At 38.1% G+C, this 17,487-nt stretch overlaps 1 protein-coding gene across 2 annotated transcripts in view; it reads right to left on the bottom strand.

Moving 5' to 3' along the window:
- Mei4 (meiotic double-stranded break formation protein 4) overlaps window positions 1–17,487 on the bottom strand; it is a 151,663-nt gene that overhangs the window by 50,473 nt on the left and 83,703 nt on the right. For both annotated transcript variants that reach the window (XM_031345492.1, XM_031345490.1), the window contains exon 4: window positions 321–452. In XM_031345492.1, coding sequence (XP_031201352.1) covers window positions 321–452 — 132 coding nt within the window. The remainder of the gene's footprint in view (window positions 1–320; window positions 453–17,487) is intronic.

Here is a 17,487-nt window from a genome sequence, read left to right as displayed (position 1 = left end):
TATATCACCACTGGGGAATATTTAAGTCTATTGAACTAAACATTGCTTTGCTAAACACAACAGAAAATCTAGTACATGTGTGACAGTAAGGAGGACAAGGTAGGATTCTTTTAAAAACAAAAGAACAACCAACCATGTAAATGCCCTCTTGGCTGATATACCTTTCTGTAATTTTAGTAGCTGGAATATTCACATATATTAGAAATAATGAGCTACTGAAATAGTACCCAATCAATACAGGAAGAAAAAAAGTACAAAGCCAGCAGCTTATAGGTGTATTAAGCACAATTTAATGAGCTACAGTTTCCAGTTACACATACCTGATCGATGGCTCCCAGGTCATCCACAAAGCTGTTCACTTCTGATAGTAGCAGCGATATAATAGACTTCCTCAACAAGCTGCAACTTCCTAGGGTTACTAAGCTCTGAGAGACATAATGCTGCACCTGGAACTACAAAGGGATCTCAGTGAGCTTCTATTCCCATGGCATCAGGGTATTTAAAGGACAGCATCTAAGATTTTTATTGCGAAGGGGAGTACAAGATATTAGAATAACTTTGGGATTAAAACTGAGAAAAATTGTGAAAAATTACTTTCATATAGGTGCTATGATTTTATGTATCAGTCAAAAGTTTAAATGTATGGCAGCGTGCTAAAATGGGAGAAGTCGAACTGTCATAGCGTAGGAGTTTAGAATAAATGAAAGACTACATGCAAAGTGATTAAGAAAAAAATAAGAAAACAAAATTTAAGTCCTCACTTGATACCAGACAGACATATAAACAAGTAGGTTTAAAAGGTGATGGGTGAACTTTGAAAGCCACAGAACTAAGGGTCTTCTGTGTGCCCCACTTCCACAGTGGGGACGATGAGGTGGAGCACTTGCCTAATTGCCGTGAGTCAGGCATTATAGTTATGAGGAAAATATGGCATAGTCTGAGTTCCTCTTTGATATTTCTTTAAATTACTTTAATTATCTCTATCTATCTACCATCTATCACCTACTTATTTATAACCTATTTACCTATTATCTATCTATCTATCTATCTATCTATCTATCTATCTATCTATCTATCTGTCTATCATATAGCTATCACATATCTATCCATCTATTAATGAACCTATCTACCAATCATCTATTTGTTGATTATTTATTATGTATTTTGCTCATGTGCCTATGTGCATGTATGTATAAAAGTGCCAGAATGTACAAGCTTAGTTAGTGGAAGGATTGGAAGAGTTGGTTCTGTCTTTGTGGATCGCAGAGATCAAACGCATGTCATCTGTCTCACCAGCAAGCTTTGATCCTCTCAACTCTCCAGCCAAAGCACCATCATTAGGAAAAATGTAAATGCTGATGGGACCCAACACATCACATCTCTGCTATTAGGAATAAAGTCATGATTAAAATCACACAATGATATGTAAAACCCATGAGCAGGATTTCATATAATCTGACCTTTAAAAGTTGCTGAGAAAAGGGCTTTAGGACAGAAATGGTCAGACACATTCCCTGATGTCCATAAGCACAAATAACATGAGGAGATATCAATTTCAGTGCTATGTATTCAAGGTGAAATTGTAAAATGTAGTGCCGTGTCTTTTAGGATGACCATGTATTTACAGATATATCTCAGGTTGACTTTAATAGTACATATTCCTTTAGGATGTTTACAATGACAATAATTATGATCAGGTTACAGAGCTAATGAAGTACAGAGCTAATGCACATAATTCTGGAATATATAACTTATACCTCATAAAGTCACATATAATTCCTTATAATTGTTTATTAACAACACTATTGGTTAATATTTAGATTGCTCATTAAAATGTAGTGCTATGTTTAAGCTTAAATTTTTTGCAGCGTTTTCATTTTGGTAGATAAAGAAAAATACACCCTTATTTGAACTTTAAGACATTTCAGATGGTTATTTCATTTCAACTGATGCTTTAATTGTGTGCGTACTTTTCTCCACACTTTAATGACTAAATCTTTTGTCATTAGGTTTTGTGTCACAGCTCCCACACATGTAATATGACAACTGTGATGTTAGCTACTTGGTAGAAATTCTAGGTACATTAAGTTCAGACACAAAAAAATGCTTAGTATACTGTCAAATACCTAATAAGGTTCTACCAAAGTAACATAATGGTATAACTTATAACAATAACATAAAAAGTGTGGCTGGTCATATGATATTAATTTAAATTATTAGCCACTGGAAAGTTAAATGATATGAATAATCTTGGATGGAATAATGTAACTCTGCTAGGTAGGATGCTGAGAAAACAGACCATTTTGAAATAAAGACAGCATTTATACCACAGCCAAGACATACAATTCTAACTAAATTTCATAAAGAAAAAAAGCTCTATAATTCTTAGTGCTGTTTACAATGATGTAGATGCTACCTTTAAATGACCACTATATATCTGAAGTTATAAGTAAGGCTTCTTCTCTTTTGATAAACAATGGAACCTTTTAGAGAGGCTGACATAAAGGCCGGAATTATCAACAATATATTTTAGCTAACTCTGAAAGGCCTGGCTCAACACCAAATCAACTTTTTTTTTTTTCTATCAAATCTTCCTTTATTTCAGGACCCCAAAGAACTAGAAGTAGTCTTTTTTCAAATGCCCGTGTAGGGAGGCTGGGCTGAGTTGTGGTGATGAGATGTGCTCACCAAGTCTCTGAGTTAAAGGTGCACTGCAGAAGGACACACTAGGAGTAGGTTCTGAGTGTACATTTTGTTGACAAGGATTTGACTCAGCCGTCATTCTGGATATATCTAGTTATACAGGTTCTTAACCATCAGATCATCACATAAGCAGCAATTTCATTTGTTGTCTTATGGAATAGAAAGTTCTTCCTTAAAACAAAATTCTCATGTGTTTTATTCTGCTTTCTTTTGCAATGTTTTGCTCTGCACGATCATCTGCAGGACTCGCTGGATACATTGCTGCATTACAATCTTGGCATATGCAGGGTGGAAATTCCTACCACACGCCCAATTCATTGTCTATATGAGCTACATAAAATATAACATGATCTAAGAGCATCAGAGGATGGCCAATGTGATCTAAGCACCTAGGATTACCCTGTGTTATTGTGCAGAGGTAGCATTTCCTGGAAGAGCAACAGCAGCCTGCCACTGGTAGGTGCATGGTGATCCTATTGTGCAGGCAAAAAGAAGCACTTTGCATTTGCTTGTTAACAAAACCATATTTTTTTCTCTACTGTTTTAATCTGGGCCACTCTGTTGTCTTTTAGCCATTAGTTTACAAGAACTTCAATCTTCCAATTATCCCACAGGACATGTTGATGCACTATATTGATGTTGTCATGATAGTAAAAAGCAGGTATTTTGAAGGCTCTAGAAAAATGTTAAGTATTTCAGAGAGTGGAAGATAAATCTCAGAATCTGGGTGCATGAGAACACCTGGGAAGTTCCTGGGTCTGATTCATATTATAATCCTCCCTTCTTGCCTTGGTCTGAACAAGTTTGCTTCTGTATACATTTCTATTAGAAATGCAATGTTTGAAAGATCTTTTTTGAGTAACTAAGGCAAAAATATATCCACTTGGTTCACAACTTAGACATTTATATTGAGTAAAACCCAAAACGTTAGAGGTTGCGAAACAAGTAAAAAGTGAGAAAAAACTGTAGGTCTCACACTTGGATCTGTGAGCTATCTTGTAGAGAAAATTCATTCACTCCAGCAACATGGCTGCTCTGGCAAGGGATCACATCAAAAGGCCTTCTAGGTCTGTGTCATCTGGCTGGAAGGACCCACCTTTAACACCTCTGGCTGGAAGGACCCACCTTTAACACCCCTGGCTGGAAGGACCCACCTTTAACACCCCTGGCTGGAAGGACCCACCTTTAACACCTCTGGCTGGAATACAAACACATCCTTAGTACACACCTTTAATCCCAAACAATGAAGGTAAAGATAGTTTGTAAGAAGAAGTCTCCATGTTTGAAAGTGACAACCAATTGAGGGACAAAGTTATGAATCAGGGAAGGATTTGACAGAATGATTAGGAAATAGGATCTGCTCAGTTCTCAAGAGAACAAGAAAGGAAAGAGAAGCAACTTAAACGAACAGCACAAAGAGAGAGGAAGGAGGAAGTTTTCCCTGGGCAGTTTTATAGAGACAGGATGCAGGTGGAGTCAGAATGAGCCAGAGAATGAGAAGAAGCCAGATCACTGGAACAGACTACAAAAGTTAGCTTCAAGCTACATGGGCAATTTAGTCAGAAGCTCAGAGAAGCCATTTCGAATCAGGCCAGAACAACTGAGTTGAACCTGTCAGCAAGAGTTCTGAAAGAACTAGAAAGGGTAAGTGTATTCAGTAGTAAGCCTCTGAGATGGCAATTACATCTGGTGAATAAAAGTTACTTTTACATCTGGCATATAAATTATGAAATTATAATGCATATACTATAAAATATTACTTTGGTTTGCTAAAAGTCAATTTTATATTTTAGAGTAAAAGTGTCTGCCAGAATTAATTATACAAAGCAATGTGAAATAATTACATGCATTAATATTTTCTATAAGGGGAGGATACTCATTAAAAACTGATGTTTCTAAAGAGTAAGAAAACGAAAATTAATGATTAATAGCAAATGTTAAATAGGCATATAGTGATTCAAAGTTGATTTATAGCAAATGTTGACAAAATGTGGTCTGTGGGCCAGAATACAGTCTCACTACATATGGAAGGCGAGTTGCTTTCAAGAGCTATCACAATACAGTCCACTTTCATCCTGATATTAAAAGATGGTGTTCTGAATTTTAATAATAGTTATATTGTACAAATTTAGAAGACATTTGAATGATCTGTATGCCTAATTAATCACCATTTGATAACTGAGTACTGGAATTAAATTAAGACTACTGTATTCAGATAGACAGGTTATAAACATTTTAACATTTATTTTTATCCAGTTTATTTATATGCATATGTACATCTATGTGAATGTACGCCACATTTGCATAGGTGCCCTCAGAGGACAGAAGACTGTGTCAGATCTCCTGAAGCTGAAGTTACAGAAAAGTTCTGAGCCACTTGACATAGGCTTTGGGTACTCAACTCCAGTCTTCTGGAATAAAGAAAAGAACATTAAGAGAACATTAAGAGTTCTCTTAATGTTCTTTTCTTTACTGTTGAACCATCTTTCTACTTTTAAGTTAGTAGTTTAGATATTAAACTGGTTAACATCATGTAAGGTAAACTCTTACATTAACTACTGGACTTACCTTTTCTACTGAATAGTACATGTACATCAGGGAAGGATCTACAGATTATTATAGAATCTAAGAGATGCAGGATCTTCCAAAGCACATGTTCAGAATGCTTAGGCCTTGCATAGGCCAATCAGAAGATGCATTTGGATGTCAGCTAAGAGGATAGCCACTCTGTTAAACAGCACCTCCTACTTTCTGTAATGTATATTGTCTTTGAAGCTTTTATTACTTTGAACATCTCTCTGTGTATGACTCTCTCTGCCTCTGTCTCTGTCTGCTTTCCTGCCCCTGTCTGTCTCCCTGTCTGTCTCCCTGTTGTCTCTGTGTGTCTCCCTCTCCCTCTCCCCCGCCTCTGTGTGTATGTGTGTGTGTGTGTGTGTGTGTTTGCATAAGAATGCATTGCTGCAGAGTGCAGAAAGGAATGTCACATTCATTGACTCTAGAGTTTCAGGGGATTGTGAGCTGCCTGATGTGGGTGCATGGGCACAGGGAACTGAATTCTGATATTTTACAAAAGCAGTATGGACTTCTATCTGCTGAGCCATCGTTCCAGCCCCTTCAGTGATGTATCTTAACAGTGAGACTCAGAAGATAGCGTCATATCTCCTGGAACTGTAGTTACTTGTGGTTATTGGCTGCTATGTGGGTGCTGGGAACCAAACCAAGGTCCTCTAGAAGACCAGCCAATACTTATAACCATGGAACAATCTCTGGCACCTATGGGATTTAGATTATTTTAGGTTTTGTGCTCTCTCTCTGTCTCTCTCTCTCTGTGTCTCTCTCTGTCTGTCTGTCTCTCTCTCTCTATCCCTCTTCCTCCCTCCTTTCCTTCCTTCTTTCCATTGTTTCATTTTTTTTCTTTTTCTCTTTGCAACTTGACTGTGTGGTTTCTGAGCATGAAATAAACATCCACATTATGCCCCAAGCTCAAAAGTTTGAACAATCCTAGAAGGGAAGACTCGGGAGCTAATAGTGTCAATACTGCTAACAATGTAGCAATAGCTGCTTCTAAGACTCTGCCAAGCATTCTTGTCTACATTTGGATTGTGGTTTAGATTTAGAGTACTAAGTAGTCCAGGAAACCACAAATTGGGAAGAAAAACTAATTACTTCTGGCATTTGGAACATGAAAATGCAAAACAACTTTTGGGAAAAAGCAATATCAATTTTGGTTTTCAGAATTTCTACAGATTAAAATTTAGATGAACATGGGTTTACAATAAAAGCTATACAAATAAACTTGATAGATAAGCTAGCATCTAAAAAACAATAAAAGTGACAAATATGATTTCCAAAGACATGAGTGATTTCGAAAGGCATTAGTGAGACATCAAGGGTAGGACAAAAATTAATTATGAATAAAATCACCCAGAATACTAGAACGACAAAGAAAAAAAAACAATTGCAAATGAGAAATAAATGGTTAAAAATTTAAACAAAACCACTGAGATAAATATCAGATTAAAGGCAAATGTAGTAAGCTAGAAAAAAATAAAGGCAAAGGAATGAAGCATATATGGAGAACTACGTGTGAAGTATGGAGAGACATAGAGGGTGAGAGCAGAATCAGTAGGTAGAGTGTGAGGCTCCATCGCTCAGCGATAGTGTACAGAGCAACCTGTCCTAGAATGGACAAGTCTCAGGGTTTTCCCTCTGATAAATAAAAAGAAGGCGGTGGCAAGGCAGACGAGAGGGTAGAGAAAACGTGAATGGCCAAAGGACAAGTTACTGAGCAGTAAAGCTCACAGACATAAGAACTGTGAAGTATGTTAAAAGAAAATGTTAATAAGACCAACAACATAGTTATTCACCCCAATGGTCTATCACCACCATGATCCTTTAACAAAGTATTTATTAACCTATAATTTTCTATATTCTTCAGAATTAGTCTTCAAAAAGGAGAAATACAATGCAATCCAGATATGAAATGAGGTAGTAAGGTTAAATATTACACATCAATATATGAAATATGAGTCAGTTATCAGTGATAGAATCACAATAAAGGCACATCATAAGGCTCTTGTGCATGCCTGACAAAGGAAGGGGCCAGCCAGATTCTCATTTTCTTATATGTAAGAGCTCAACCATGCTCTGTCATTCAGGGAATTTTTCTGTCCCTATCCTCAGAGAAGGCTGTATAATGCAAAAGGATTCAAGTCACTGTCAGGAAGGATAAATTCTAACATTTAAGTTTACCTGAGATTTCTCTAAATTGACAAAGTATTGAAAAAAAAAGACTAGCTTTATTGTCAATAATTACTGGCTATACTATGGAAAACAAATATATAATAGAAATGAACAGCATAGACACATATTCTACATAAAAATAGAAATGAGCTAAGATAAAATGCTCAAGTGGTTATACAAGTATCTAAGAAAACAACTACAAAGTTTCCCACCTCTAGACAAAGAACTACAGGCAATTTATAACTGATGGGAGAGGAACTATTGTCTTCTAGGGATAAGGCATCTTAGTGGTTATATAATTCACAGTGGACAGCCCTGAAACCATAGACAGACACCATCAATAACAGAATCAACCATGCAAATATAGCACATATTTACTTTTTTGACTTGGGCTGCTGGCTATACACACACACACATACATGCACACGCACAGCTCACACACACAGCTTACACAAGAACATGCACATGCATACACACACACACATATATATATATACATATATATGCATGCATGTGTGTATAGTATGTAATTGTGAAGTATAAAAATTGCTTTGTTTTGAAAGCAAAGATACATGACAAAATTGAACCTAGAAATGTGAAGTTTAGCACATGTAGCAGGGCTAACTAAGAATCTTGGCACAAGGCTGAAAGTTTTGGCATGCTGGACACAAGATTCTTTCCCACAGAGATTCTAACTTATTCAGCAATAGAATAATGGAGGAGGTGGAGAGATGGCTCAGTGGTGAAGAGTACTGACTGCTCTTCCAGAGGATCTGCGTTCAATGTCCAGCAACCACATGGGAGTTCACAAACTACCTGTAACTCTGATCCCAGGAGATCCATCACCCTCTTCTGTCCTCTGACAGCACTACGTGCCTATGGAGCAGTGACATACATACATGAGGGCAAAAATATACATACAGATAAAGCAAAGATTTAAAAGTAGGAATCATATAGAAATTACATGTATGGGAGGAAAGAATTTATAAACTTTTCTATAGAGATAGCATATTTTTAAATGATTGCTTTGATAGGAAGATTTTTGTGGGAATCATGTTATTTTATTTAGATTCTCTATTGTGCTTTCCCTACATTATAGAGAAAAGTAGTGTTTAGGAATGTGTTTTGTCCTGCTAGCTCAAGGTCTTGTGGTTTTGGGGAGTTTGTTATCCATATACAGCACTCTCTATATCAAGTTCCTTGTCCTTTTAAAAGTGAGAAAATAAAATAAAATAAATGGCAGGGATAATAGGAAGGGGCAGTGATGTTTGCTTGTCTAAGGCATCAATGGCTGCTTTTAGCTATCAAGGACACAGCAAAGTCAGACGTCGGAGTCAGGAGCTTACAGAATATGCAAAGGTATCAGGCAGAAGAGGCTGAGTTGCTGCATCAGTAGGGCAGCACAGGGATGTCCAGTGCTGACTTCCTCTTACTCCCAGGGATTTACTTGATTTTGTTTCACATCATCTGGGTCTTCACTTTTTTTTTTTCCGTGAGTTGATTTCTATTGAGCTGAGGCAGATTTATTGCCCACCAGTGGCTAAAACCAATTTCTGAATGTGCCCTCACTGTACACACCATGGGCAGAGAGCCCTTCAGGGCATCTCTCTAATACCGTTCATGTCACTTCTGTTGAACACTTGAAGTATGGGGATAATATTTTATGACCAAGGCGTTTTTATTAACACACACAGGTTACTCCTTCTCTTCTTGGTGACTTTATGGAGCAAGCAGACAGTTCTTTCCCATACTTGCAGAAGGTTGCTTCGTTTTGCCCTTGATACCTGTGTTCTAGAGTAACACTTCATCCATCACTTCTTGTTCTGGACATGTCCGCAAGCAATCTTGCCCTTTCCTTTGTAACTTCCACTGATTTTTACCTCCTCATGCCTACACAGTAATGGATCTTGTTTTTCCCTTTGCAAACAAATAATTATAGGACAATTTCTCAATAATAGGATATCTGAACTAATCTAAACACTATCTTTCCTAGATATTCTTACACACAGTCAACCCAGCTTTTGCTTTTATTTTTTTCTCCTTAAGTAGATGTTTTCAAGTGATAATAATTTGTAGATATGTAAATTGTTATTGGCCAGTATAAGCTTAAATGTTTCCATCTTAACATGGCTCGATGGATACTCAGTCCAGTCCAGTTCCTCTGACTTTGATAAGCATACAGAGCCAAATATTTGGAATAAATAAGAATAAAGATGTATTGCCAATATAAATGATGTAATCTGATTCCAAAGAACTTCAATAATACTTCATAAATGATGAAGAAATTGCAACTATGAAATACTCCTGATTTGTGTGTTACTTTCAATTTCAACCTGTCCTTACTAAACCTTGCCCTTATTCACAAGCGTCTTGTCTTCCATACCATATCTGTTCGCATGTTCAGGCCACGTGTTATCTTTTACACAAACTTCAAAGACTCCATTTGTTACTTGATCAGAGATTACAGACCCCAAACATTAACTTTTATTCAATATAAATCCCAATGCACTACTGTAAGTTTTCTATATTATTTTAATTCAAAGATATATATAATCACGTTTTGGGAATATTTGACCTCATTAGAACTTATACATGTTTGTGAAGGGAGTAAACCTGGGCTAAACTGACTCCATGACAGGCTGCAACTTAGTAATTCAGGAGAGTAAGCCTAAGTTGCTATTTCCCAGAAATGAGAAGCTGGATCCAGAAGCCTGTGGTCAGCCAACCACAGCCGTGGGCAGCCAATCCAAGGACACCTTGTGATCTGGTCTAAAGTAAGACTAGGTAGCTAGAATGAGTAAGCAACTACCATGGAAAGTCCCCAGAGCCCTAACCAATTATAGAACTAGTCAGACCCCTAGAGAGAGCACTAACCAATCAAGGTAAAGGGGCACATACCCCTCCCTGCAATTTCCTTGTCAATAAAACATTGGGCCTGAGTCCACTAGGTGTCACCATTCCTGAATGGGGAGACCCCTGCATGCAGAAAATTCTACTGAATTAATCTCTTTGCTTTTTCACACTATTTGAGAATGGGGTATCATCTTCCAGTGATTCTCAGACCCTTACATTTGGAAAAGAAGTTCTAGACAATAGATCAACGTATTACCGTATTACCCACGCTATTTCCAGGCTTGGCCCAGGACGCACTTCCCAATGCACATCTTCTTAGAATCCCTTTCAGTCCCACAGAGAGATCCACAGATTTAATGTGATGTAAAGAATCCAACAGAGCACTCTGGGAACTCAGGGGACTCTGAAGCCACAGCTGGCTCTTTTCTGTTGTCCAAGATTTGAAAAGTCTAGCTTTCCGCTTAGAAAAGAAAACTTGGTGTTTGTCTTCCTGAAGTTTGCTTATAGCTGCTTAACATGTTGATCTCCATTTTCTTTCCTGAAAATAGGACGATTTAATTCTCTTTAAAGGCTATCTAAAATATGTATGCACATCTTCTCTGATTCCGTAAGATGGTGTTTTGAGTACTGCTGTGATAAACGTGAAGTGAATGTGAGGACATCTCTGTTTTATGCTGACTTTCATTTCTTTGGATATATGCTTAAGGGTTGTATAAGTGAATTATGTGGTGTTGAAACTTTCGTAATTTAAGGATCATCCAATAGACTTTCATAGTGTCTAGACAGATTTGCATTCTATGGATGGTGTAAGGGGCACCTTTTGCTCCTCCTTCTCTATATGTTTTTGTTCTTCTGATGATCACCACTTTGACCAGGTTGAGACTATTGCCTCAAGGGACAAACTTTTAGAGTGATTTGTTACTCAGCAACAGAGAAAGGAGTAAGAATCATCCCACAGCATTAAGAAGAATGACCACAACTCTCTGTTCAATGTCAGATATCAGCCAGCTGGATCCACTTTAATTTTGATTCCTTCTGTTTGAAATGAAGTTTTAGACTCTGATTTTAACACACTCAAGAAGATCCAGAATATCTTAAATGTACATGCTCTACTGATAAAAATAACACAGGTTTTTTTTTTATCTCATCAAGAAAACAGAAAAACAAAATATATACCCAATGACAAGAGGTAAAATCACCTCCCATGATTTTACATGCAGTTATTATATAAAGGTCAAGGGGATGGCATTCAACTCTAAAGCAGTCAAGGACTATTAGTAATATTAAAATTTAAATTTATTTAAAATTAGGTTAAAATTTCAAGTGATTTGAAATATAACTGAATCCTGCTATCCTTTTTAATTTATATTGACTAGCTTAATTAACATTTTAAAAGAATGGGCTGTGATCCATCTGAGATTAAATCAGGTCCTCTTATGAGAAATTTATTTTGATAAAAATGCAGTTTTATAAACAATAAAAGTCATTGTTTAGTTTTATATATATATACATATATACATATATTAATATATTAAGTCAAATATATGTATATATTTATACACTAGCCATATAATATACATATATTATGTTATATATAAGACAATATATGTATATATCTGTATGTGCATTTAATATATAAATATATATAAAAATTTAGGGTTTTTTTGGAGACAGACTAGGCCTGGCAGTCCTGGAACTCCCTCTCTAGACTACGACAGCCTGGATCTTAGAGATATACCTGTATCTATCTCCAGATGCTGGGATTAAAGGCCTGTGTTAACATACCCCAGTTCTTGCATAACTATGTTATAAGAGAAAAATGAGGACAGATTAAAGTTCAAACTCTGAATTGAGTAGACATTATTTAGCATACAAATGGACCATCCTGAATTCTTTCATGAAAACTATCTGATTTAGCAAGGCAGAGATAACTTTTACAGTGTGTTCCTCCTGAATGGCTTATGCAGACAGGTATTTTCTCAAAATTAAATGTTCTGCGATAAAATACATAATGATATTTTTATGACTGTCCGGGTACCTGTTCTAAAATATTTCAACTTTTTGATATACAATTACTTCTGCTTCATAAGAAATCATGTAACTTTCATCCTGATTGCAAAGATAAGATCATTTTTGGAGGTAGAATACATGAAAGCTGAAATCGCATCATCCATTTCACAAATGCCAGTCTGCCTGCTTAGTCTCCAGATGGTCAGAGCATGTGAGCTTCAGCTGAGACTATAAAATAGAGAACCACAGTATTAACCAGAGATGTCAGGATTGCCTAACGGTGTCACTCCCTATGGCATCTTCGCATATGCCATATGACAACAGCATAGCACTCCCAGACTCTACAGTGCTCTGTTTGCCTTGACAGTCGGCAGGGATTGCTGGCCTTGGGACCAGTGTTCTCACTCTTAGCCAGGTCAAAATAACATAAAATATGGTACAAAAACAAGAGAATTAAGATCATTACAAGGCTAGATAAATAATATCTAACAAAAAAAGAACCAATAGGCTAGTATTAGTCTGACCTCTCAATGTTGAGCTAAATGTCACCTTAGGTCACTTCTAAGCAGTGTATGTGACCTAGATTAGCCAGTCTGTTTTCAAAGGTGATCTGTTCAACTACAATTCAATAGTATGTCATCGTCTGTCCAGGAAACAGTGGAGCAGATAAAGACCATAACCAGTTCTGATAAGGCACGACTGCAGAATTTTCCAAAGAGGTGGATTTACACTATAGGCTATAATTCACCTGTATTAGTTAGTCCTCTGCTGTTCGCAGACATCAGCAGTAAAAACTCCAGACTACCAGCCATCTGTCTATGAGACTGTCAACCCTAGGAATGAGCATGTACCTAAACGGGACAGTGAAATCCATTCCGAAGCCACTACTGTCGGCGTAAAGTGCACTGCCAAAGTTCCTAGAGCACATGGAGATGGAACTGGCTGAATCTTTTGTAACCAGGCTCACAGTGGTGGGACTGGGACACCAACCTAGCCACAAAACCCCAAGATCTACAACCTGTCATGCCTGCAAGATGCACTGGGGCAAGGACAGCTCAGAGCTGTGGGAGTGGCCAGCTAATGACCTGTCTGACTTAAGGCCCAAGTCTGGTACTGGATCCTGGATGGCTAGGATTCTGAAGCTCCATAGCCCAGAGATCCAGAGTAGAACCAAACATGAATGACACACACACACAAGTCACTGAAATGATTCTTAATGGTATTCTGCTAGACTCCTCGATTGATGTCAACCTATTTGCCATGAGAGAGGCTTTTCCAGAAGCTGATGGGAACAGATACAGAGACCCACAGCCAAACATTAAACAAAGCTCATGGAACTCCACAGAACAGGGGGAGGAAGAATTGATTTTATACAGAGAGAGATAGAGAGACAGATATAGAGATGGAAATAGATAGATAGATAGATGGATGGATAGATAAATAGATAGATAAATAGATAGACAGACAGAGAGACAGGGGATAGCTTGAATTTTACTCTGGGAACTTAAAAAAATGTAATACCTGTGTCAGATGGCCCATAATGTTTTCACTGGAGCATAAACATATTTGCTTTCCTTTCTTTCCCTTCCCATTTCTTTCTTTCTTTCTTTCTTTCTTTCTTTCTTTCTTTCTTTCTTTCTTTCTTTCTTTCTTTCTTTCCTTCCTTCCTTCTTCCTTCCTTCCTTCCTTCTTTCCTTCCTTCCTTTCTTCTTTCATTTTTTCCTTTTATTGGATATTTTCTTTATTTACATTTCAAATGTTATCCCCTTTCATGGTCTCCCTTCTGGAAATCCCCTATCCCATCCCCTCTCTGCCCCCCCCCCTCCAGTTCCTCTGCCTCTATGAGAGTGTTCCTCCACCCATCCACCAACTCCCCCCTTCCAGCCCTGGCACTCCTCTACACTGGGGCATCAAACCCCCTCAGGCCCAAGGGTCATTCCTCCCACTGATGTCCAACAAGGCCATCCTCTGCCACATATGCGGCCAGAGCCATGGGTCCCTCCATTTGTACTATTTGGTTGGTGGTCCAGTTCCTGGGAGCTCTGGAGGGGTCTGGCTGCTTGACACTGTTGCTCCCTCCATGGGGCTACAAACCCCTCAGCTCCTTCAGTCCCCTCTCCAACTCCTCCATCATGAACCCCATGCTCAGTACAAGGGTTGGCATCCTCCTCTGTATTCGTGAGGCTCTGGCAGAGCCTTTCAGGAGACAAGAATGATCTATTTGCATTCTTTTATATATTGACCTCCAATTGAACCAGAATCATTTGTTGAAAATGCTGCCTTTTTTCTACTGGATGGTTTTAGCTCCTTTGTCAAAAATCAAGTGACCGTAGGTATGTGGATTCACTTCTGGGTCTTCAATTCTATTCCACTGATCTACCTGCCTGTCACTATGTCAGTATCATGCTGTTTTTAACACTATTGCTCTGTAGTACAGCTTGAGGTCAGGGATGGTGATTTCCCCAGAAGTTCTTTTTTGTTGAGAATAGTTTTCACTATCCTGTTTTTTGTTTTTTGTTTTGTTTTGTTTTTGTTATTCCAGATGAATTTGCAAATTGCTCTTTCTAACGCTATGAAGAATTGAGTTGGAATTTTGATGGGGATTGCATTGAATCTGTAGATTGCTTTTGGCAAGATGGCCATTTTTACTATATTAATCCTGCCAATCCATGAGCATGGGAGATCTTTCCATCTTCTGAGGTCTTCTTCAATTTCTTTCTTCAAAGGCTTATAGTTCTTATGGTACAGATCTCTCACTTGCTTGGTTAGAGTCACACCAAGATATTTTATATTGTTTGTGACTATTGTGAAGGGTGTCATTTCCCTAATTTCTTTCTCAGCCTGTTTATCCTTTGAGTATATAAAGGCTACTGATTTGAGTTGATTTTACATCCAGCCACTTCGTTGAAGTTGTTTATCAAGTTTAGGAGTTCTCTTGCATTTCTTAAAAGGAGTTTAATGTTTTCTTAAAGTCTTCTATCATCATCATGAGATGTGATTTTAAATCAGAGTCTTGCTTTTCCAGTGTTTTGGGGTATCCAGGGTTTGCTGTGGTGGGCAACTGGGTTCTGATGATGACAAGTAGCCTTGGTTTCTGTGGCTTATGTTCTTGTCCTTGCCTCTTGCAATCTGGTTATCTCTGGTGTTAGCTGATCTTGCTGTCTCTGACTGTGGCTTGTCTCTCCTGTAACCCTGTGTGTCAGCACTCCTGGGAGACCAGTTCTCTCCGGGAGGAATTTGGGTATGGAGTGCTGTGGTGGAGGGTCAGCTCCAGGGCACAGAGGGAAACCAGAAGGATTCTGTCCCAGGCCATTCCTTGGTTCCTTTGTCCTGATAGCTCTGGGCGGGTCCCTCTTGGGCCAGGAATTTGAGCAGAAGTGGTGGTCTCACCTGTGCTCACAGGTGTGCCAGTACTCTTTGGAGACCAGCTCTCTCCTGGCAGGATGACGAGTTGGAAGAATATTGCTAAATGCTCATACTACTCAAAGTAATAAAAATTCACTGTAATTCCTATGGAAATTATAACATCATTCTCCACTGAATTAACAAAATTAAATCTCAAAATTCATATTAAGCCACCAAAGTAACCCATGAAGCAGTTCTGACAAAACAGATGTTTAAGTTTATGGTGAAGCCAGTGAGATGCCTCAGTGGGTACAAAGGCTTGCTGCCAATTTTGATGATCTGAGTTCTTCAAAGCACCCATGAGGCATGCAAAGAACTCATTCCTGAAATCCTTCTGAGTTCCAAGCCCATGTAGCCACACTTACAGGAAGTCACACACCACATGAATAAATAAATGTGATTTTGCTTTAAAAGACATTCTATGCAATCAAAACAGCATGTTATTTTGAGAAAAATGGGGCCTACTGACCACTGCAATAAAATAAGGAATCAAAGTATAAATTCACATACTTATGGTCAATGACTACTCAGTGCCCTAGTATCATTATTATTGTAATAAAATATTCTGAGAAGAAACACCCGAGAGGGTATGCTAGCCAGTTAGTTTTATGTCAGTGTAACATAGTTGAAGTTATCATAGAGGAGGGAATCTTCAATTTAGACCATAAAATAGGACTGTGGCCAGGTCTGTAGACCATTCTCTTAATTAGTGACTAATACAGAAGGACTCAGCCCATTGTGGATGGCGCTACCCCTGAGATGATAGTTCTTGGTACTCTGAGAAAGCAAGATGAGTAAATAACTAAGTAAGTAAATAAGAAAGCATGAGGAGTAAGTCGAAAAGCAGCAGTCTCCTAGGGCCTCTCCCTGCTTCCTGGTTCCTGTCCTGCTTGAGTTTTGCCCTGACTTCCTTTGATGATGAACTCTGATGTCGAAATATAAGCAAAATAAAGCCCAAGTTACTTTTAGACATGGTATTTCATCATAGCAACAGATATCCCATAATTGACAAAAATTTCAGGTTATAGTCTATCATCTGGAGAAGTCAAGGCAGGGACTCAAAGCAGTTAGCTAGTCACATTACATCCATAGTCAAGAGCAGAAAGAATAAATGCATGATGTAAGGTGTTCTGGTTTTCTTTTTTTTTTCATATAGTGTATTTTGATCATATTTTTCTCCTCCCCAATACTTCATATTTTTTCTCTGAAAAACAAAAGCAAAACACACACACATACACACACACACACACACACACACACACACACACACACACACACACACATACACATACACAGACACACCTTGAAGTCTGTTTTGGGTTGGGCAACTGCTCCTGAGAATGAGTGCTACCTTGGAGAATGAATGAAGTACTGGTCAGGTATTTGTCAAGTGGACACAGTTAGGGTCATCTGAGAAGGCAGAACCTCCGCTAAAAAAAAATGACTCCTTCTTTATCAATAATTGATGTGAGGGCCCATGGCACTCTGAGCTGTCTTAGCTGTGAACAGGTAGCCCTGGCTTGCATAAAAATAGGCTAAGTGAGTCACAGGTAAGCCAATAAGCTGGTTCTGCTTCTTCAAGTTCCTGCCTCAGGATACTGCCCTTCCCTTCATGGTAGGCTATAATATGTAATAAGAAGTAAATACTTTGCTTTCCAATTTGGTTTTGCTCATGTTATTTTAGCACATATACAGAAAGAAAACTACAACTTATGCTTGCTTGCCTGCTTGCTTGCTTGCTTGCTTGAGTTGAGTGAATTTCACCACTCTTAG

This window comes from Mastomys coucha, unplaced genomic scaffold, assembly GCF_008632895.1.
Source record: "Mastomys coucha isolate ucsf_1 unplaced genomic scaffold, UCSF_Mcou_1 pScaffold23, whole genome shotgun sequence".
Taxonomy (NCBI): Eukaryota; Metazoa; Chordata; class Mammalia; order Rodentia; family Muridae; genus Mastomys; species Mastomys coucha.
This window is presented reverse-complemented; position numbering and strand designations above follow the sequence as displayed.